Source organism: Poecilia reticulata, chromosome 7 (assembly GCF_904066995.2).
Source record: "Poecilia reticulata chromosome 7, P_reticulata-male-v2, whole genome shotgun sequence".
Lineage (NCBI taxonomy): Eukaryota > Metazoa > Chordata > Actinopteri > Cyprinodontiformes > Poeciliidae > Poecilia > Poecilia reticulata.
The window spans coordinates 10,334,736-10,357,394 of NC_088836.1; the positions used below are offsets into that span (position 1 = coordinate 10,334,736).

General features: G+C 38.5%; 1 protein-coding gene across 4 annotated transcripts in view; it reads left to right on the forward strand.

Moving 5' to 3' along the window:
- sema3b (sema domain, immunoglobulin domain (Ig), short basic domain, secreted, (semaphorin) 3B) overlaps positions 1–19,103 on the forward strand; it is a 127,662-nt gene extending 108,559 nt beyond the window's left edge. For 3 of the 4 annotated variants that reach the window (XM_081608830.1, XM_017307978.2, XM_008423833.3), the window contains 14 exons: positions 4,545–4,664; positions 4,790–4,883; positions 6,126–6,245; positions 6,352–6,494; positions 6,592–6,706; positions 8,120–8,189; positions 8,342–8,489; positions 10,251–10,470; positions 10,559–10,650; positions 11,437–11,478; positions 11,784–11,941; positions 12,059–12,114; positions 13,980–14,119; positions 14,994–19,103. In XM_081608830.1, the coding sequence (XP_081464956.1) occupies positions 4,545–4,664; positions 4,790–4,883; positions 6,126–6,245; positions 6,352–6,494; positions 6,592–6,706; positions 8,120–8,189; positions 8,342–8,489; positions 10,251–10,470; positions 10,559–10,650; positions 11,437–11,478; positions 11,784–11,941; positions 12,059–12,114; positions 13,980–14,119; positions 14,994–15,506 (2,031 nt within the window). In that variant the 3' untranslated portion in view covers positions 15,507–19,103. The remainder of the gene's footprint in view (positions 1–4,544; positions 4,665–4,789; positions 4,884–6,125; positions 6,246–6,351; positions 6,495–6,591; positions 6,707–8,119; positions 8,190–8,341; positions 8,490–10,250; positions 10,471–10,558; positions 10,651–11,436; positions 11,479–11,783; positions 11,942–12,058; positions 12,115–13,979; positions 14,120–14,993) is intronic. The other variant, XM_081608831.1, reaches the window with a different exon arrangement.
- The last annotated feature ends 3,556 nt before the right edge of the window (positions 19,104–22,659 follow it).

Below are 22,659 nucleotides of genomic sequence, written 5' to 3' on the forward strand. Positions count from 1 at the left end.
AAACTTACTATAATTATTTTCAAGATTCAGTGCATTTTATTTGTCATGGACTTAGTATCTTTTCTTTGGTCAGTGGTTTAAATTTAAACAGACTTTTTTTCTTACCCTGATCTGGTGTCGCAGCTTGTCATGCATTTAATTATGCATGTAAAATCTGGTCCTACTTCACTAATTGTTTTAAGGATTACCAAAGACCACCCAGGTATCAATCGCATGCAAGGCCATACATCTTTTTGAGTTTAAAGTCCTTTGCAACATTTTTGTGTAACTTTTATTCAATTAATATGTTTTATATTTTACTGTTCATTTGGAATGTGGTGAAGTGCCACAAAACTGTCTCCATGTATATTTTATTGATTTCCCTCTGTGTGTCATAAAGCCTCTGTTTACATTTATTTCCATATGGTGTGTATAAAGTATCCAGAACGTATGTGTTTCTTTGTGAGTGTGTGTGTGTAAAGCAAACCCGTCATCAGTGTGATTACACAGCTGTAGGAGACAGACAACGAGCTCCATTCATACGAAAATCCAGGCTCCAGTTTCAAATGACCAGAAGATGGACTGTGTATGTTCAGGTTTCAGCGTGTTTGTGTGTCTGAAAGAGAAAGTAATGATGGCGGTGATAAGTGGTGAAAAAAGGATTAAAATTGTTTCAGGAAAAAAAGTAAATAGGTTAAACAAAAGAATGAGAGAGTTTTAAAAACTTGAGAGTGTTAAATCTCTTTTTTGTGTGATTGGTTCTATTGATTGATTGACTTTTTACTTCTGTTGACCTTTTCTTCCTCATTTCTTCCTCTTTTTTCCTGGTTTCTAAGTGGAAACTCACCCACACAGGAACACCTTACACTTTTGACCCAAATTACAGAGAAGTCTGTTTTTCCATCCATCTCTGTGGATCATCTCTGCCTCACACACTTTTTCCTTCTCTTTGTCTTCGTCCTCTGTTCTCCTTGCACAAGTTTTCAACTTAACTGTTTTAACCTAAATACCGTCAATATTTTCCTTTTTTTCCCCCGACATTATCAAACTCTATCATGTTTTTAGGGTGGGAAGCTTGTTTTAATATTCCACTTTGGGCAATAACCTAGTGTGGCCTTTACTATAAAAGGCAGTAAATTGAGTGAAACAATTTCCCGCACCGCAACGGTTCATCACTCTAACAGACAGGCATACACAGGAAAGCATCCAAACAAACAGAGACGTGTTCACATAAACACAGTTAGACTGCAGCTGTAAACAGTTGACACTTCACCGAGACACTTGGTCTGACTCAGGACTCTGAGTGACACTCTGAAGCTGGATTTAAATCCACAGGAGAAAGTGATTGTCACTGCACTTTCTGTTCAGGAAACCTCGGAACCAGGGTAGTTTTTCTGAGGCCATTTTTAAACACCTACTGCATCGACCAGCGATTACCTTAATAGAAATTAAACCCGTCCCACTGAGGGAGATATTACTATTACTTTGAACTTTGGGGTGAAGACTGTGGTAATCATTTTTGAATTAACTGCATTTTCCCAGAGTTATAGTTTATGGTTTTACATTTAGAATATTTTCATTAGGAAAGAAACAAGGCACTGTTGCTGTTGCGCGTGCAAGAGTTTTTGGGGCTTGTGACACAGGATTAATCTAATAAATATCGGTTATTGTTAAACATTTTTCAGAGCTGTGAGGGTTTAAGGGTGCAGACAGAGTGAAGACGGTTGTGACAGCTCAGAACCAAAGCTTCACAGTAGAGCAGCTGACTACCAAGGTGTTCATCAGAGAGTTAGTACTACTGCTGGAATAAGCAGTGGCATTGCCAGGAAGTTAAAATTAGCTCTTAAAATGAATATGAGGCTTAGCAATGGCACAAATTATAGTTTTATAGGATTCTAAAATTACAATGGATTTTTTCCTGGACTAATTACAACAGAGGCTCCATTCTCATTTCTACTCAGTGACAAAGAATCATTGTGCCATTAATACATCCTTGATGGTTCACTAAGTTGTAAAAATACTACTGGTCACGGTGGAATGCACAGATATAACACCAACATACATATTATTAAGTCTGTAGGAGAAACTGAACTGAACTGAACAAGGAACCTTGAACTCTTGAATTTTGCGTGAGGCGACTCATTAAATATGTAAACAAGAAACCATGCTGCTCCTGAAAGTAACCAAAGTCTTTGCCAAAGTTTTGCAAGTATAAACTTGTGTGTCTATTGCAAATTATTATTGCAGAAATAATGTTGAATCAATAAGAAACAACTGTTTTAGGAAGAAATCCATTTACTTTACAGTTTGTATGAAGTCAAAGTCCAGAAAAATCCACCTACCCCTGGAGGAAAATGTCACACTGGCCAGTTCATCTGCATTGTCCTGATCAGTAGAGGTGATCAAAGGCCTTCCAGGGCTATTACACTATCCGGTGTTGTGCATCTAATGGATATCTATGGTGCACCACCAACCCAGTCAAGTGCAAACTCAAAGCCTAGCTATTAACTTTATTAAAGGTTCATGGTTTGTATAAAGTTACGGTTTAAAAGGGAAGTGAAAGATGAGCTCTAATTCCATTGCAACTAAAGACATATTGCGATAACCAAAACATGAGTTTTACACATGTGGGAAATGTGAAATGTCAAAGGCAGCATAGAGGGAGCTGATGTTCATAAAGAAAAGAATGAATACAATAAAATAATTATTTATAAAACTTATAAAAGTATTGCTGGGGGATTGATGAAATTATCTTGCTGCAATTATTTATCAAAACAGACAGATGGGCGTACAGAAAACAAATTGATCTTTAAGGTCAATAATTTCCAGAAAAGACAAAAGGTTAGAGGGGAAAACAGACATCCTCAATGGGACAATACAGCTTTGAAAGAGGCGAAGGTGAGACGTCAAGTGAGGCCGTGTTGAGGTCACAGGCTGCTTTCTTTGCTCACTGTTTCAACTAATGAGTCAGTGAAAGGTCATAGGTCACTGAACCCTTAAACTTCCCCCACCAGCACATTTACAGACCGATCCTCAAACCCCCCTTTGAGAAGATGTGATTGCTGGCATAAGTCATGGTGTCTGTCCTGTGTGTCTCTTAAGCATCTTTTAAATGCTGTCCTGTGTCTTTTTCTCCCCTGTCACATCAAAGAACCGCAGCCATCCAGACTGTCTCACAATGTCATGACACGGACATGCAAATAGAAACCCAACTACACACACTAAGGGTTGATATTTATGTTGAGGATGTCAAGCATCTTCCAACTACTGGAAAGGTTGAGTCAAACTTTAGTCTCTTACATTTGAATATCTGTTTGTTAAAGCAGTCGTTATGGGATATATTTAATTTTAGTAATCTGTGTGTAACAAGTTCAAATTAATGGGATACGATACAGACTAGAGAGCAGCTAGATTTATATAGAAATTATATTTCTGCAGTTATTTTACTTTTTTTTCTTTTTTGGAGGATCAGATGAAAGGGTGAATGATTAGAAATGGACACTTTCTCATTTTTTATAAGTAAACATAAAATATAAACTGTTTCATTTTTTTCACTCTCCAATTGAGGTCACTTACTAATGACCTGCATTAGTAAGTGCATAATTTGCTGCCAGTGCTGTGTGTCACTGCATCAGTGGACACTGCATTTCCGGCCCATTATTGCTGCTAAGTCATACAGCGCAGCAATTTTTTTCACAGACAAATCAAATCAGTATATGATGCTGTACCCCTAGAGAAAAATGCCATTAATGATAATAATGGTTATGCTCATTGTTATGTCCACATTCTCGTTATTTAAGGGCCAGCTCCCTCAGAACTCACTGTTCTTGGGTTGCACAGTTAATGTATCTTGTAGTCTCTTAGCGCACCATAAGTCATTCATTAGCTGTCCCTTGAGAACATGCTAACTGTAACGTGACTCTGAGATGGACAGATGTGCTTCGGGGTCAATGACACGCTATCCGATAGGACAAAGAAGGATCAAAAAGAGGTCAAGATGCTGAAAGCAACGTATGTGCAGGGGAATAAATGACAAAGATGACAAGAAGTGGTTTTGAAGGTATCGGGTGTTGCAAAAGATTATGGTAATGATATTTACCATAAGTTGGCTTTCAGTTTAGTTCATTCTTGTACTCTAAACTAAATACTTCATTTGAAAGCCTAAAGATCTGAGGTAAACTTGTCAACTTTAATTCATTTGGATTCGGATTTGGGCACGAATAGCTGTAGACACTCTTATAAAAACATTCTGCAGGCATGTGTGTGTTCAGCCAGGACACAAAGAGCGTCACAACAGTGTGCTGGAGTTTGATCTAAGAGCTTGGCTGTGTTGTCACAGGCACAGAGCTTGAGGAGCTATGTGAGGAATGTGAATCAATAAGCTGAAGGACACAATGTCCAGCTTTTGCCTGGTACAGCTTCCTGTCAAAACCTGAAATTTGTGGTCATGTATGTAGTTCATGATGCTTAGGAGAAGTATTATTAAACCCGATGGCACAAAAAAGAAAAATCACAATTGAAGCTCCTAGCAAAATTAATTCCAGAACAATCTTTGTGTGTTTCAGTCTGACTGTGTGAACTACGTGAAGATTGTGCATCCCTACAATCGAACCCACCTGTACGCCTGTGGAACCGGGGCTTTCCACCCTACCTGTGCCTTTGTGGAGGTGGGACACAGGATGGAGGTGAGGAACAAACCATGCGAACCAACACAAATGCACTTCATTACAGTTTGAATCTGGCACTTCACAGGTGAGCTTGCTTGCTGTAGCGTATCAATCATTTTCTTTGTGCTCTGGGTCCCTGACAGGACCATGTGTTTAGGATCGACCCCTCTAAGGTTGAGGACGGGAAAGGGAAGAGTCCATACGATCCTCGGCATAACGCTGCCTCTGTGCTAATCGGTAACCGAACCCATATAACATTATCTGATCTGATTATTTGCGTGATTGTTTTAGAGCACCTATGATTGAAAAGCCTTACAAATACGCTCAAACATTGAGCTTATTCGAATTGTGTCAATTTCAACCTCAAACTCTATTTTATTGAAATTAATTTTTTTGTGCTAGACCAACACAACAACATGTAGACCCTATTACCTTTTAGTTTAATCCATTGCAACCTACAGAAGCCAAACAGGTAAGTACCATCTTAGTGGTTTGATAGATAATATTAGCTAAGAAACAGCTGGATGAATACTAGGGATTATACCAGGCAGGTCAAGGAGAATGTTTAAAAGTTAAAGCAAGGTTAGATTACAGACTAATATCCTAAACTTTGTGGGTCTCACACAGCCCTGTTCAGTCAGTAATCTGAACATGGAAAGACTGCAGTGGTAGACCTTTCACAATGTGGCTACCTAAAGCTGACAGGCCGGGTGAGGAGAGCATTAATCAAGCAATCGGCTGACAGCACAGTCATTAGTTCTTCATTGCCCAAGTCTGGTCTGCAGGCAAGAGCAGCACGAGGAAAACCACTGTGGAAAAAACACTTTAAGTCCCGTTGACATGACAAAGCAGACATGTGGCAGAAAGTGCTTTGGTCAGATGAGAGAAAATGTTTGCTTTTCAACCTACATGAATGTATGTGAGGTGGGAGGCTAACACTGCGCATCAGCCTGACAACTCCATCCTCCTTGGTTAAACAATGTGGTGTCATTATGCTGGGTGTAGGTGTTTCTTCATTATGGAAAGCTGGAAAGAGTTGATGGATGGAGCCAAATACCCGTCAAGTCGGAAGAAAACCTGTTATTGTCATAATGATCAAAGTTTAGTCGGCAGGTTTATTGAATGCTACAGTCATTCTTCTTTCACTTTGACTGAACCCTTTATTTTTTTTTAAGAAAAACATCTAGTCTCATTTTGTACAAAGGAACATACTCCCAAAAGACATCATGTAGTAATTGCAGCAAAAGGTGGTTCTAGAAAGTGTTGACTCAGAGACTGAACGTGTCATGCTCTCCAGTTTTATTTACTTGTTTTGTTATTGAAAACCATGTGTGTCCTACTACGAATTACTTTGTGTTGCTCTGCCACGTGTTGAAAACATGTTGAAGTTAATGGCTGCAATGTGACAAACTGTAAAAAAAAAAAAAATCATGCATGTTCTGAATCTGACATAGACTAATCAGTATTTGTGTTTCCCAGGCGATGAGCTTTATGCAGGTGTAGCCACAGACTTAATGGGACGAGACTTCACCATCTTCAGAAGTCTGGGCAAACGTCCCTCGATTCGCACCGAACAGCACGACTCACGCTGGCTCAATGGTGCGTGTGCTTTTGTTTATCTTGTAAATAAGCATCAAGCGTACTCGTGGGACAACGTGGTGTGACGACTGACGCTGCGTTAATTGCCTTTAATTCTGCCAACCAGAACCAAAGTTTGTCGGCTCCTTTTGGGTCCCTGAGAGTGAAAATCCAGACGACGACAAGATATTTTTCTTCTTCCGGGAGACAGCGGTTGAAGCGCAAGGTTTGGGAAAGTCCACTTACTCGCGCATTGGACAGTTATGCAGGGTGAGAGATCACTTAATCAACATGCAACATTGTGGAAAATTGGGATAAAAGCTCTGTTTATGCAAAATCAGATTATAATTGAGTTTTGTTTTGTCAGAATGACATGGGTGGACAGAGAAGCCTGGTGAACAAATGGACAACGTTCCTCAAGACCCGACTGATCTGCTCAGTACCAGGAGCTGATGGCAGCGACACGTACTTTGACGAGCTGCGTAAGTGTACAGTGCACACACTGGAGCAGAAATACTCCAATGAAACTGCAAATTTAAGGACATTTCTAGGTTTAGTGTCAAATAACATACAAAAATATGTGAAGTTCGGGTTCTCCAGGAAACTTAAATAAAATTTGTAGTATGTTAATTTAATCATGAAGAAGGTTGACCTGGTTTCAGTGCCTCAACTTTTGTTGTAGTGATTTTCAGTCAGCGTAGGAAAAATATGAAATCTTTGGAATGATATGTATACTTCCTGTTTCCATTTCTGAAAATATCTGCTGTACAATTCAGGGAAAAGATTATTTATATGGCTTCAAGAAAAGCTAAACGGGGGGAAAAAAAGTTGGAAGATTTTCTGACCCTTTCCTCTGGATCGCTACCCAGAAACACATTCTGGTGGTGTAAACAGAGAAGATGTTAGGAAAACGTCATAAATTCACCAGGATTTAAAAGCATTTACGGTGTTTAGCCTCAAGGGATCCATATTAAAGTAGAGATTAAAGTAAAACGGCAGAATTTAAAATGCTATACAGATTTAACGTAGAATTAATGATTCTTGTATGTCTTACGATATTTCTGTCCCTCCATTTCCAATCATTGAAATAAATCAAAACAATAATAATTGTCTGAACCAGCATCATTACTTTTAATATGAAGAATTATAATAAAAAAACATTGTGAATTAAGTTTTATTAAATTTTAACCAAATAATATGTAATACATCAATAAATATGCTCTAAATTCATCAATTGTTTTACAATAATATTCAGTATTCTCCAAAATTCCTTCTCCAAAAGACTTTTTGTTATGTAATGTTTTTCTCAGACCTGTTGTCATGTGGTTTTTCCAGCTGCTGCAGGAGTTTTTAAGATGTGTCTGACAAAGTGTCTGAAACTCTCTGCGGGCCACAATATGACCTGCCTTTGTGCTCATCTCATGACGGAAGGAAAGGTTAACTAAGTGGAAGACTTTGTCCAAACCCTAACCCTGCCTCGGGCTGCACCTGCCATTCACATTTCTCCATGTGAACGATGAGTCTCTTATCTAGATGATGAGCTTGGGACTGTACCTGAGGCCAAAATTAGAGAGAATCTTTCTGTGAAACTGCGTTGGTAATCTATAGGAGTTATCTGGTTAAAAAAAAAGGACTTCATTAGTTTGTAAACTTTTTTTTATTTCTATAAAATCGTAACATTTTAAGACTTCTTTATTCAAGAAGCAAGACTGAGTTTCCTGACATCCGCATTAAGCTGCGGTGGATTCTGTTTCATGTCATGACCCCCACTAATCAGTGAAATGTCTCTTTAAAGTGGTTAGACATGTCCATAGGGTTTTGTTTATCTTTTTCCCAACCTTTGACCTCTGGGCTACCGCCACCTGACCCGGCTGTCTGTGTGTGTCTGTCCTCAGGGGACGTGTTCTTGCTGCAGACGAGGGACAAAAAGAACCCTCTGGTCTATACTGTCTTCTCTACTTCCAGGTCAGAGTCGAGTCACATGTGCATGTTTGTTTATGCGCAGGAGTGAGTGTGTGAGGGTGTGCATTAGGGAAAGTGAACGGCGAGGAAGCAAAGTGCATACAATGTCATGCATGTGTTTGTTGTATCTAACCCTGCTCCTCTTGTTCCCCCAGCAGCAGTGTGTTTAAAGGCTCAGCTGTGTGTCTTTACTCCATGAATGACATCCGGAGGGCCTTCCTGGGGCCCTTTGCACACAAAGAGGGGCCTAACTACCAATGGGTCCCTTTCCAGGGAAAAGTGCCATATCCCCGCCCAGGAATGGTATGTTAATAACTGACAAAGCAGCAGACAGACTGTAATAACGTCCAATCGTAGCAGGTTATTAAAATAATTAAAACCAATTTTCTTAAGGTTATTCCTTAAAATTTAGCACACCTCCATCCTTATGTTGCATCTTTTTAAATGAATTTTTAAATTTATTTCTTTATTTTATTTTTTTTACTTTTAAATAAATTGGGGTTTGAGTCTGACCAAAAAAAAAAAATCATGTACCGTATTTTCCGCACTGTAAGGCGCACCTAAAAACCTTCAATTTCCTCAAAAGCCGACAGTGCGGCTTATATATGGACCAATATTGAGTCACAACAAGTCTAGCAACTACGGTAAGCAGCCGCCGACTTCATTTTCGCCCGTAGAAGAAGAAGCGCGCAGTGCATGCTGGGATAGTTGTCAGATTTGTTAATAAAGTTTGTTAATAAAGTTTGTTAATAAAGTTTGACTGACCTATGTATCTACCTACCGACCTGATAATCAGGTCGTCTGCAGGTCATTTAGCACCACGTTCTCCATGAACATGCTGTGTGCGAACGGAGAAGGGTGACCATCGTCCGGCCACGCCCCGGCCCAGTCGCAGAAGTCTCTCCTCGCCGACCCGAGTCGGACTGTTTTGTTGACATTCTTTATGTCAACAAAGCAGCTTTAGATATTCATCTGGGTGCTTCGACTAGGGTTGCCAAGGGACCAGCCCCTATACATTTAAAGCCGAGGGGCGGGGCAAAGAGAAGACGGACTGCGGCGGCAGCGTGTCGGTTGGTCTGTGTTACCCAGAAAGCAGTTGGGCACAATATCACAACACCAACACCATGAGTGAAACAATGACTGGGGCAGCCGACTATATAAAGTACCACTTCTTTATTATTACGAAACAAATTGCGTCCCGGGACGGGTGGCAACCAAATGTAACTGTAGCATCTATTCTATGCACCTTATAATGTGCGCATTATATATGAAAAAAGTTTTAAAATAGGCCATTCATTGAAGGTGCGCCTTATAATCCGGTGCGCTTTATAGTGTGGAAAATACAGTAATGCCAGTGGCAGTAATAACGTTAATAAAACAGTTTAATGGCAGTACTTTCAGAGAACCCAGTATGGTGCTAAATACCAGTTTTCCGTGTAAAACATTTCCACAGTTGTCCCAATCAATATGGGTTTGACATTCCACCAACCACAGAAGCCTTCAGTCAGCAGGAGTTGTTCATTCTGAACTTCATTTTAAAAGGCCTCAACAGCTCTAGACATACTGCATAGTTAGCAGGCAAGTTATACTTTAAGAATGCAACAGAAATAATGTAAAACTGCATTTTTACTGATTTGGATTTCAGATACAGATCCCACAGGCTTGCAAGGCTTACGGTCAGGCTGGACCAAAGTAAATGAGTATAAGAAGAAATAACCTAGCTTTAAGCTAAGATGTCTCAAGGTGCTAAAGTGCTCCTAAGTATTCAGAAAATCCAGAGCTGGAATTTTAATTAAAGAGAGAAACTGGACTCTGACCTGGAGTAAATCTCCTCCAAGTCCTTGACAGCCCTCACACCATAATGACCTCAATGCGGCCGCACGACCGGGGCTTGGTGCATTCTTAACCAGCTGAAACACTGATGAGTCAGATGTTTTATTCCACTTGTATAAAACCAAAGGCAAAAATATGTTTTGAATGGAATGGATGAGTTCAGTCATAGCAGTTTCATGTTTTAGCAAGTTCTGGAAACTACAAAATGTGTTTCTCCTTTCCTTCCGTTAGTGTCCCAGCAAGACATTTGGGAGTTTTGAATCCACAAAAGGTTTCCCAGATGATGTGATCCAGTTTGCCCGTCACCACCCCCTGATGTACAACCCGGTGTACCCCATGAATCGACGGCCTGTGTTTGTTAGGACCAACGTGGAGTACAGCTTCACACAGATCGCCGTGGACAGAGTCAATGCTGCTGATGGGCAGTATGATGTCATGTTCATCGGAACAGGTACGTGAAAGGTTTCTCCTTCACTTTGCGTTTTTTCTCTTTAGTGAAATGAAAATGATGGGGAGATAATGAGCATGTGGTATTTCAGACAAAGGGACAGTCCTAAAGGTGATCAGTGTCCCCAAGGAGAGCTGGAACAACATGGAAGAACTTTTACTGGAAGAGCTGGAGGTCTTCAAAGTAAGAATAAAATTAACTTCAACTTCCACATTTTATGATTTTGCCTAACCTCATTTTTTTTAGATGAAATATCAGAAACAGTTCAGCAGCAATTTATAGAAAAACAATGTAGCCACTGTTTTTTTTTTAAGTGACCAGAAAGGCACATTTCCCAACTTACTTTCAATTGTCTTCAGACAGACATTAAATATGATGAAAAACAAAGTCAAGACAATCAAAAATGCTGCTTAAAGTAAAAAATTAATAAATAAATAAAATTTGATTTAAAATACAACAAACCAATTTATGATCTTGTTTATACAGTGTGGAGGAGGAAATCAGGAGAATGGTCATTTAAGAGACAATAGCTTGGAGATCTAACAGACGGGCACCCTACCCAGCAATTTAAAAGAATATTTTAATTAGCAATAGTTTTTAAATATAAAAAAAGACAATACTTGGATCATTCTGTTAGATATTATTTTTATCCCTTTCAACCAACAACTGTTTCCCAAGAACGCTTTACATTTACAAGCTGGGCAGTAAATTAGAAAAAAAAACTTTGCTTTTAATGGCTCTAACACTGAATGATATCTGTGCTTTAAAGTAGAAAGAAGTTTAAAGCAAAACATATGAATGCTCACCTTTTTTTACACTCGTCTTACATGATAACATTTCTTGTTTCTACAGAGCAGTTTTTGAAATATTGCTTTCTAAAAAAAATTGGTGTTTCTTCAACTGCTACAAAAGAAAGACTTATTTCTACTTTAAGGGTACTAATATATTTTTATCCATTCTTTTCTTCAGGATGCCTCATCTGTAATTAACATGCAGATCTCTTCCAAACGGGTAAGTTTACTTTGACTCTCTCCTGTTCAGAAACATGCCCACAACATGACCGCCCTCGAGGCCATGTGTTGAAAAAACAAACAGTAAAAGAAGGTGATTAGTGACAACACTAAATCGGAATGGTTACAGAAAGTTCACTTCAAATCACCGAAAGGCGTCATAAATTACCACAGTCATCACTGTTACAGAGATATAAACGATTTGATTTATGACAGATAACTCCAGCTGTTTTCAATTCTGTTAAATGGACATTCTTTAGGCCTTTTTGTCAAACGTTTCCATCTCGTCCCTGCCTGTTTTCACAGCAACAGCTGTACGTCGGCTCGGACACGGGAATCGCCCAAGTCCCTCTTCACCGGTGCAGTGTTTACGGGAAGGCTTGCGCCGAGTGCTGCCTGGCCCGAGATCCATACTGCGCTTGGGACGGAACGTCCTGTACTCGTTACCTACCGAATACAAAGAGGTCTGTGACAAAATGTCTATGGCATATATACCATATGGAGAGGTAGCTGTAAAGAAATTGAAGTCTCAACAGAAGTGGAAATTACCATAACCAGTTTTTTTTTAATATTCCATTTAGACGTTTCCGTCGACAGGATGTAAGGAACGGGGACCCCAACACCCTTTGCTCAGGAGGTAAATTTACAACACTCGTACTGTAAAATGCGGCCCAGTTAAATTTTATTAGTAGAAGTGTAATGATACATTCAGCTTATGAGGATGTAGAATAATGGGTTCAAGAGAACAAGAGGAGACCAGACTTTCACAATATTTCCAGGAAAACTATTAATCGCCTTTTTTTGTTTGTTTCCGTGACTAAAGTTATGTCACGGACCTAACTACCAAAAGTATTTACAAGGCTCTGCAGAATATCTCCTTCCCTGTTTAAGTCCATATATTGTGGTTTGCTTGTCTAATCCTAATGACTAAAGTGCATTAAGCTGAATTTTTTTTGTTTTAGGAGTAAAGCTTTTAGAAATCTCTAATCTTTGTTTTTTAAAGAATCTTTTTCAGTACTGAGTGGAAAAGTTCAGGTGTGATAAGTCGAGATATTTTGAATCACAGTTTATCAAATACAATACAGGGTTGATTGAAAACAAAAATAGCCCTTCAATTCTGACTGGAGGCTCTGAATCACAAGCCAACTTTTGCACAACTGGTATTAGTCAGTCAGTTGTGCTATTTGTGTGATTAAAGTTAATTTGTACATTTGGTCACTTTGTGACAGTTTTTTTTTTCTCTGTTACATAAAAAATCTGCTTTATAGATGCTTTAAAATTTATGTGAGCTTCTTCAGTGCTTTAGGAAGTGAATGTTGATGGGCAGTCTGGTGACCAATCAGTTTATGTTAAACTAGATCTGTGTTAGGTTTGGTCAGGTCAAAGTTAAATAATCACATTCATAGTTCATCATGTAAACATGATGAACTCAGCTTAAAGTTCCAACTTGAACCAGCTGTTGCTTTTTTTGTATATTTTCTTATATTACATTTAAAAATAAATGTAGCTATAGGTCACGGCTTCATTGATCAGTGCTGATGATCAGTCTTAAGTTGATGGTGTCAACACAACAGGGCAATTAAAGAACTCCTTCCTTTCTTACCCTAAAACCTAATAGCAACTGCATGGTGTTGAGTGAAAAACACAATAAATGTACTGAGTATTAGTATTGTAAGGTTTTTGTGCTATAAGATCTTGTTACAGTCCTGGTTGTTAATGGTTCATTTGTGTGAAAAAAAAACACAAATGTAGCCAAATGTAGCAGGTTTTAATTCTACAGTGCTGTACATGTTCTCATGAACACTGAGCCTTTTCCTGTGTTGACATGATGGAAGTCTTGGTATGTGACGTCTTACTGTCCGCATGGCAAAACAGCCAAAACGCTTCACCTCTGGTGACATCTGTCCTCTCAGACCACAAAGAGAGCATTCAGCCCCTCTCTGTGTTTCTACACCACAACGAAATCAGGCTAATCACTCCAGCTGAAAGAGCTCCTGGGTAATAAGATTACATCATGTGGCATTCAAGCCGAGTAAAACTGATGAAAATCAGTGTAATTGTCTCTGATGTGGCTGGACCGGCCGGTCAGTCTGTTTGGCAGGTTACACACCATTGTTTCCCCTCAAAGCACCATGCCAGTGCTGCTAAAGTTTCATTGTCTGTATTTATTGAATAATTTATTTTTCTTTCATTCATTTTAGCCAAAGCTTAAAAGCACAAGGTGTCATTAAGTTAGGATATTAGAAGTCAGACATGCATAAATATTTGGATCAACTCACTAAGTTCTGATAAATAATGAGAAGAAATGCTCTTGTATAGAGGAATCATACATTTTCCTATCATGTACAAGAACTGTCACATTTAAATAGTTTTTTTTAAATCCCCTTCCAAACAACATAAGCCAAGGTACCAAAAGGCAAATATTTTCTAGACAATGTTTTTTTTCTTAAATCAAATATACCAAGCCTATAATTATATCTTTGTCTCTTCTGCCCCCTTCAGACCACCACAAGCATCGCGTTGCAGAGAGGAAGCTGTATGGAGTTGAGGGAAGCAGCACTTTCTTGGAGTGTATCCCCAAATCCCTTCAGGCCAGAGTCACCTGGACTTATCAGAAGCAACCACAGAACCCGAGAGAGGAGGTGAGAGAGTGGGAAGGTTGAGGACGAGTTGGGGATGAAGGCACATTGTAACGATGCTGTCTGAGGTCACCGTATTGTTTTGTTTTTATCTGATTATCCAATTCATTATTTTCTTTTTATTGCTCTAATTCATGACTTTTGGATGATTCACCTCCCATGACAACTGAAAATGTAATTAGAGTAACTCTATCAATAAGGGGCCACTGACTAGATTGGGTTTCAAAAATACTGATCAGAAAAACATGGCCGTTTTTATTCTCTTCAGAATCTGTCAAAATCTGGCTGCTAAAAATGATTCACAATTTGCACTGTCGCACACGGGACCATAACTGGTCACAGGACTTAATTTAGGGATTTTATATTAGTTGAATTAAGAGACTGTAAGAAAAACAACCTTGAAATCTGTTGCTCTAAAACACTCCATCAATTCAGAATGAGTTGAACTAAGAATTTCACTAGATGTGCTAAGAAAGTAATTACATTTTATTTCCATAATACCAGTTCTGTACAAATGTAATCTTAAGACACTTTACAAGTCAATAATTTCTATCCACACAGATAAATAGCAGTAGGTATTGTGGCATAATCTTGGAGATCTATTAGATCTATTAGAGATCTATTTTATCTATTAAATAAAAAAATATCCCATAGTTAGTAGCTCTTTCATTTGCTTTACCCAGGAGAGAAATGGTTAAATACAGAAAAGGCCTCGGTTTTCTCTGTAGACAGAGGACATTTGATCATTGGAAACAACATTTAGGTGGGTCATTCCCTCAGGGAAGCCGAACAAAAACACCAGGCTCCATAGAGACAGTTCAACAGACAATTAGAACCATGTTGTGAGAGCTGAACTGAATCACATCTTTGACTCTAGGTGCGTCTTGATGAACGTATCCTGCAGACAGACAGGGGCCTACTGATTCGTCGGGTCCTCAAGAGAGATGTTGGTGTCTACCAATGCCACGCTATGGAGCACGGATTCACCCAGACATTGCTGGGAATCACTTTAGAAGTCGTACCATCGACATCTTCCTCCTTCTCCAATCTTCCCTCCGACTCCCCTGTTCGATTAGATCCTCGCAGCGGAGGTGCTCCTTCACTGACCAATCAAAAGCTTTGGTATCGGGACTTCATGCAGCTGGTGGACCACCCTAACCTCAGCACTGTTGACCAGATTTGTGAGCAAGTTTGGGCACGGAAACAGGCTGGTGCCGACCAGGGGTCGAAAAGTTTTGAGTCTCCGAGGAAGGAGATCGTACCTTTGGGTCCTGCTGCCCGACCGGCCAATAAGAAGTGGAAGCACCTGCAGGAGATCCGAAAGGGGAGAAACCGCAGGACCCATGATGGGAAACCGAGCTCTCGGGCACCGCGCAGTCCTCGGGAGTAACTACGGCGAGAAACGGATGAAAAAGAGTGAGAGGGAGAGTGAAATAAAGTAACTGAGAGACCAGATACTCATGGAGGTGTTCACATATACAAATACACACATAAAGACATGCACAGACACACTCCACCTCCTGTATTGTGTTTATTTATCTATGGATACCACCACTATACGGTACACCATCCCCCTGATTCCTCATCCCTGTGACCAGCTTCCTGCATGTGCTGCCTTACTGCCCAGACTGATTCTGCACGATCCCTTTACACTTCTTCACTAGGATAGTCACGTGTACTAGCAAATACGCGAGAGGAAATTCACCCTCATGAGGAGGCAATAAACTGACACACACATCTAAAGCTTATTCTACAAGCCATTTACACTACTTTAATAGTTAGTGTGTTACCTGTTACTCTCTGGACAACACGCTGCAGCCACTCATGAACAGTCCGAAAGGTTTTGAGAAGCACTCTTCTATGTATAACATTTCATTAAGTGACCTAAATACGGACAGAATGGAGAAAGTGACAACTGGAACAATGATGCAAAAATATAGTCTTGAACTGAAAACGAGTAATTATGTTTAAAATGTATGTGCATGTTGCAGTGACATTTGTAAGAACCAGAGTAATTGACAAACATCTTTCTGTGGCCCCCCCTTCCATTCTTATCACCACTTGTCATTTGTACAAATTACACCCTGGAGCCATGAAGAGTTACCAGCACCCGTGGAACACACTATTTGTGAAAATGTTATAAATTTGTTGTGGGGTTGGATTCTTGAGTCAGTTTTATTTTTGGAGCCGTTTCCATTGACACATTGAGTTTGTATCATCATAAGCAACAGACTTAAAACAAAGAGATGCACCGATCGGGGTTTTCTGGCCAATTTTAGAGTAGACTTGGAGTAGAGTCACTGCTCTTCCACATCCAGATGAGCCAGTTAAGGTGGATAAGGCGTCTGGTTAGAATACATCCTGGCATGTCTCACTGGGAGGAGACCCTCCAGGTGGATAGATGGATGGATGACAAAATTATAATCACTGTGGGACTCTTGTACCGCAGACATTTAATAAATAATGTCTGAAAGACTTGCCCAAACAAACATAGACCATGCACACGCAGCAACTGTAGCAGTGCTTCATCTATTAAAAATCTGGATCCATGGTGAGTCAGTATGGATCTATTTATAAATATTACTTTGAATGAAGGATTTACATCCTCTTTTACTGTTAGTGTTAGTACACAGGTGATGGTTTACAGTTAAAGTTAACAGGATGTATGAGCTTTATAGTGTCGTAATAGAAAAAAATGTCAACCAATTTAACCACCAGTTTCCACTAAATTCCATTCAAAGGTTACTGCTACTTGAAGAAACAGTGCTGCCATATAGTGATACAGTTCTAGACTTAATCTGCTAAGGTTTCAAACCCAGTGGTCAACAGTGGAGGTGGTCAAGCTGAAAATCAGCCTTTTCCGATCACCAGATGTCAGAAGTCTTCCTCGGTGCATCTCTGATCAGAATACTTATTTCAGTCAGTATATGTGGTCTTGGTTAGGAACGAGTCATAGCTGGCCTCTTACTAAAAAATCATATTGCTGGTTAAAACCACTAGAGAGTGAGTAATGATAGATGTACTCATATTCCATAAAGTGGAAGAAGAATAAGATGTTTACGGAACAGCAAAAGCTGGAAAAAAACAATGAAGCAAATAAATCAATCTATAAAAAAACTATTTGAGAATACAATTAGGAGCCAAATTAGAGCTCATAGCGTCACTTGCAAAGAAAAAATTGCAACTAAAATAATTTTCTACGCAATTCAGAACAGTAATTCTTACATACTGTCTATCTTTTTGCTTCCAACATTTTTAGCATTAAAGATAAATAATGAGAACAGTGCTGTGTGGGGAAATGGATAAATATGGTAGGAAAGGTCGGAAGAAAGGGGGAGGATTTAAGCAGACTCAAAATATGACAACCCATGTTTTTTGGGCTACGGAACAGTATATAAATATATAAATATATATTAGCATGATATTTATGAGTGAGAATAAGATTTTTCTTTTCTGTATACTAAGAGGTACAACATTTCTTTCACACTGTTCAATCCTAAATTGTTAGTGATGCATAGATGAGCAGTTGATACACAGTGAGTACAGGATTCCTAGTTCAGCACACTAAATTTCGCACAATTCGTTTTCTACAGGTTGTGAAAAAAAATATTCTACACTTTGTAATCACTTGTTATGTAGTGTTGCAGTCATTGAAATCATTGGATGCTGCTTGAGGATGTAAACTCTGTTAGGACAGCAAGGTTTTCCTTTATAAATGTCTTAGTCTCTAGGTGTTTTATTTGTAAAGAAACCACATTCGTTGGTTGTTTGTGCTAACATGGTGTGTGTAGCCTGCCCCCTAGTGTTCATTGCTTGAACAGGCTCAGATAAGGAGCCTGTGTGTGGTACTTGGGTATGTCATAACCAGTATGCAAGAAAGGAACTGGTGGGTCTTAGATAAAACGTGTGTTTATGTTTTACAGAAATAAAATCTGTACTGATATGTTTTGTGCTGCTACCACCAAATATCATGGTTTTAATCAAATTATCTTAAGTTAGTGTATTCGTCCCAGTTAAAAGCAAGGCAGCACAACCCGGGTTTGCGTGGGGATTTTAGATGTATGATATCATTGTCATTGTTATTTATGTACCTTTGTTATAGATGTGTAATTAAGTCTTTAAACTAAACTGAACGATGACGCCTACGAAAGGGACACTCAGCATTTCGACACCACATTGGGCGGGGCTGGATTGACTTAACCAAGTGGATTTTCAATGCTTAAGGAAGCAGCTGATCAGTGCTGTGGACATATGTGCACCAACCAATTCTGAACCAGCAGTGATGTCAAACATGCCTGAGTATCCCTTTTTCACCCAGCTTTTGTTTGTGCTTGAACTTGCATGACTAAAGTTTGTGGCTAATGCATCTGACAATGACATGGTGACATGAGAGATCGAGAGGTAAAGAAAGCACAATGTTAAATATCATTATTATTCCTATGTATTTATGTGGAAAGATAAGCTGAGTTGTTGTGGACTTTTGTGTTTTCCTTATAAATGTAGATTTATTTCTCTAGTGTTCATGTTCTGCTGACAAGGACTTGTCCTTAGCATTTTTTTTAATCCTTTACAACCAATGGAAAAGCTTTTGTTTTCCTGCAGACAGTGTCCAATTAAAGTCTTTTGTTGTTCTAAAAGCCCTCTGTTCCAAATCTTCCTTCTATCCCAATTCTATGTGATGTGGTGGGTTTTTTTTTTCAACGCTTACTATGAGAGGCTTTTGTGTTTGTATGTTGAGTGAGTGCATGTGTCTGTGTGCAAGAGTAAACTGTTCACTTGAACACGATTTGTGTCTTCAGCCTGACGGTTTTTGTGGACAACCGAGCTTTGTATATAGTGGCAAAGGAACAGTGGAGTGTTGGGAGGTCTGTAGCTGAAAGTCTGAGGTCAAAGGCCAAAGTTAATGTGGTGCACTGTAATATACCTGGGTCTTTGTGAAATGTCATGTCAAAATGTTTTTGATTAATACAATAAAAATATGCAGTTACTTAAAGATTCGCTTGACTTTTTTGAACACTATCGCATTGTTTATTGAATACACTAGAACTGTGCATAATTTGCGGTTTTAAAACTAAGCTCGGGTAACTATAATCCACATCCCTTGAGGAACATTTAAAAACCACCAAAGAAAGGGTGTGCATGGTCCAAATCTCCTTCCTGCTAATCTCTGTGTATTATCTACACATGCATCTCAATAAATAAAACTACCATCAGGAAGACATTTTTTTCTCTTCCTTACATTGGGAGAGTGGATGTGAATATCTGTATGTGAGCAAGAGGCTGGGAATGTGTGATTGTGTCTGTGTGCAGCTGTTTATCTATCAGGTTGGGTTCTGGGCTGACCCCTCCTGGATCATGTTGGACCCTCACTAAATGTATGAAATATATCTTAACAGTTTTCTATTCTTTGGCTCAACAACTTTATCGATTTCTAGTTATGGTTCTGTTCTGGGGATGAGTGTGGAGATGGAGATGATAATACAAAGATGGATTCTTCATAAAATCAAAAAAATTATGGGCAACCCTGACCAGACTGTTCATTAGACTGATTTGGGAAAACAGTGTTTTCAGTCAGAGGGTTCTTCAAATTTGCTGTAATACAGACTGCTACAATCTTTCAAGAATTTGAATTACCGGTAATATTACACATCCTAGAAATGCATGCAAGCTCAGCATAAAAAAACAAAATCACCACAATCTAAATGACAATAAAAGGATCCTAGCAGTGTCTGAATTGGTAACTTATTTACATATTGTAAAAAAATATTTTCTGAAGTGAATCTTTGATTTACTTATGAAATAATTAAATATGTGGGGATTTATTGACCACAGCTTTTTTTTAATAATAGGCTACTATCATTTTATTGACACTTATCATGTCACATGAAAGATAAGAGTACTGTCTTTGTGCTGACAAAAAAACAACCTGCTGAATACTATTAATCATTAGTAATTGTCTAGATTAATGTCAAGTTGTCATAACGAAGACATTTTCAATAATGTCAACTTTGTATTAAAAGTGTCATGATTTACCGAATGACGCTTTATGACAACAGTCATAAATATTCATGAAGGCTTATTCATGTTCATGACAGGTGTTTATGATGGTGTCATGTCAGTCTTATTCACCCTCCTTCAAATAAAGTGTTACCGGCTGGGTTTATGTAGCATTTGATTTTTAACAAAATATTTATACCTGTATTTCATAAAAATAGTGGTTGACTTTCGGCATTTATTTGGAAGTATGTTGGTCCTGTTTAAAACTATGATTTTCATGTTCAAAAGCAATTTTTTTATGTTCCATTTTATAGTAATAACAAAATTGTTTATTTGACTTCAAAGACTACAGTCAAGACTGCTTTACATTTAATTATACGTATACGTTGATTATACGTTGAAAATTTGTATAGTTAAATGCAATAAATTAGTTGTGATGCACAGAAGAAAAACATTAGCAAGCTTAAGAATATGTTTAGCTCTTTATATATAATAGCAAAGGTTAGTTATAAAGACTAGATGACATGTTAATTTATGGTTTTAAATTGCAAAATAAAGTCTGCAAATTGTCAAATGGTTTCATTTTTCAATCATGTTGCATGAGGTACTTTCAAACTAAGTGTTTTGTGTTCTACAACTACATTTCCTGTGGACTTAGAATTTAGTTTTGTTTCAAAATTATGTTAAGAATATCCATCCATCCATTTTCTGACACCCTGGTCCCTCAGTGGGGTCGGGAGGGTTGCTGGTGCCCATCTCCAGCTAGCGTACCGGGCGAGAGGTGGGGTCACCCTGGACAGGTCGCCAGTCTGTCGCAGATGTTAAGAATATATTAAATACAATAACTTTAATATATTTTCAATTATAATTAATATATGGTATAGAATAAAGACTTCAATGGTTGGTTTGAAAGACAAAAGTATTTGGAATTTTTTTTTTTTTAAAGTTTGTGAATATATCACAAAAGACAGAGTAAAAAGACAGAGAATTTCAGTTTTGGGTTAACAAAATACTGGTAAATTTGACATAAAAACCTGTTAAAATATGGAAAATATTTTGATGGAAATTCTGAAAAAAAAAAAAAATTAAAATAATTAAAAAATACAGAAAATGTCCTGGTAACTCTCTATCAGGATATTTTCAGTTTTTTTTTTTTGTTTTGTTTTTTTTTTTACAGAATTTCCGTCAGAAGTTTCCCGTAATTTAGCTGTATTTTATGTAAAAATTTTCCGTAAAAAAACAGGGAAATGTCCTGGTAATTTTCTGCCAATACATTTTCAGTTTTTTTATGGAATTTCCAGCAGAATTTTTCTGTAATTTAGCAATTTTTCCCCCCGTAATTTACCAACTCTTAATTTATGGCCCACCACCACTTAAGGCGACATTTCCCATTATTACAGGTTAGTTTTCTAAACTACAAAAAAGTAACTGTTAGGGAAGCTCAAAAATGAAAAATTGGACTGATATTGATATCCGACAGTAACACTGCTGTTATGTCAGATTTATTGAATACTTTATTTTGTCAATTCTTTTTATACGATTACTCGATTAATCGTAAGAATAATCAATAGAGTACTCGATTACTAAAATATTCATTTACAATAGCCCTAATTATATAAATAAAATGGCATTTATAGGGGGATCGGGGGATTAATGTCTCTCCTTCGCCCCCCTCCTTCTACAGCGAGACCTCCTCCCCCTTCTTGCAATACGCTGTCCGTCCGGCCCCCCCAGCACTCAACGGTACGCTAGACCGGCCCCACCCTCTTTGACCCCTCACACTTCTAATGGTAAACTAGCCCCCCCCCCCCCACCCCCCCTCAATGTCTCTCTATCGCTCCCTCCTTCTTCTCTTCCCTCAACCCCCACCCCTCTAACGATACGTCAGCCCCCCACCTTCTCTCCTTCTACTCCGAACCCCTTCTAATTATACTCTACCTTCATGTTGCTTCATGTTTAAACCACAAGGGGGCAGTAAAAGACTTAGCGTCTATAAGCTTTACAGATTCCACAGAATATTTGTAAATATTGATGTTAACATACATGGTAGATAGATGTTTGCATGAAGGAAAATGTTAATGATTTTATTATATGAACTGTAAAAATTGTTTTGAAATTTGAGTCTAAATGTATTAATGTCAATAAATATGAAGTGCTGTGTGTAAAATGTACTATTGCATGCAATGGAACAGAAAAGTATGACCATTCATTTTTCTTTACATACAGGGGGGAAAAAAATCAACAGCCCTGCAGCCAATCTCAATCTTCACCTAATTAAATAAAACAACTTTATTGCAACCCAGTTGTCTTGACACCGACATAATTACCATGTTGCTTTTTACGAGAGTTCCTTCAAATCATGTTTTGTGGCTTATCTCCATGATTTCTGTTCAAGCGTATTCAACAAACACAACCTCTCATGCACCTTTTCTCACAGTTGATCTCCAGAGCTGAACTGCCGATGTGATGACAGATGTCTTGCAGACCCTTCGACACGTTAAACAAACAGAAAAGTTCAGGGGAGAGGGGTTAAAAAGTTTTCCTCG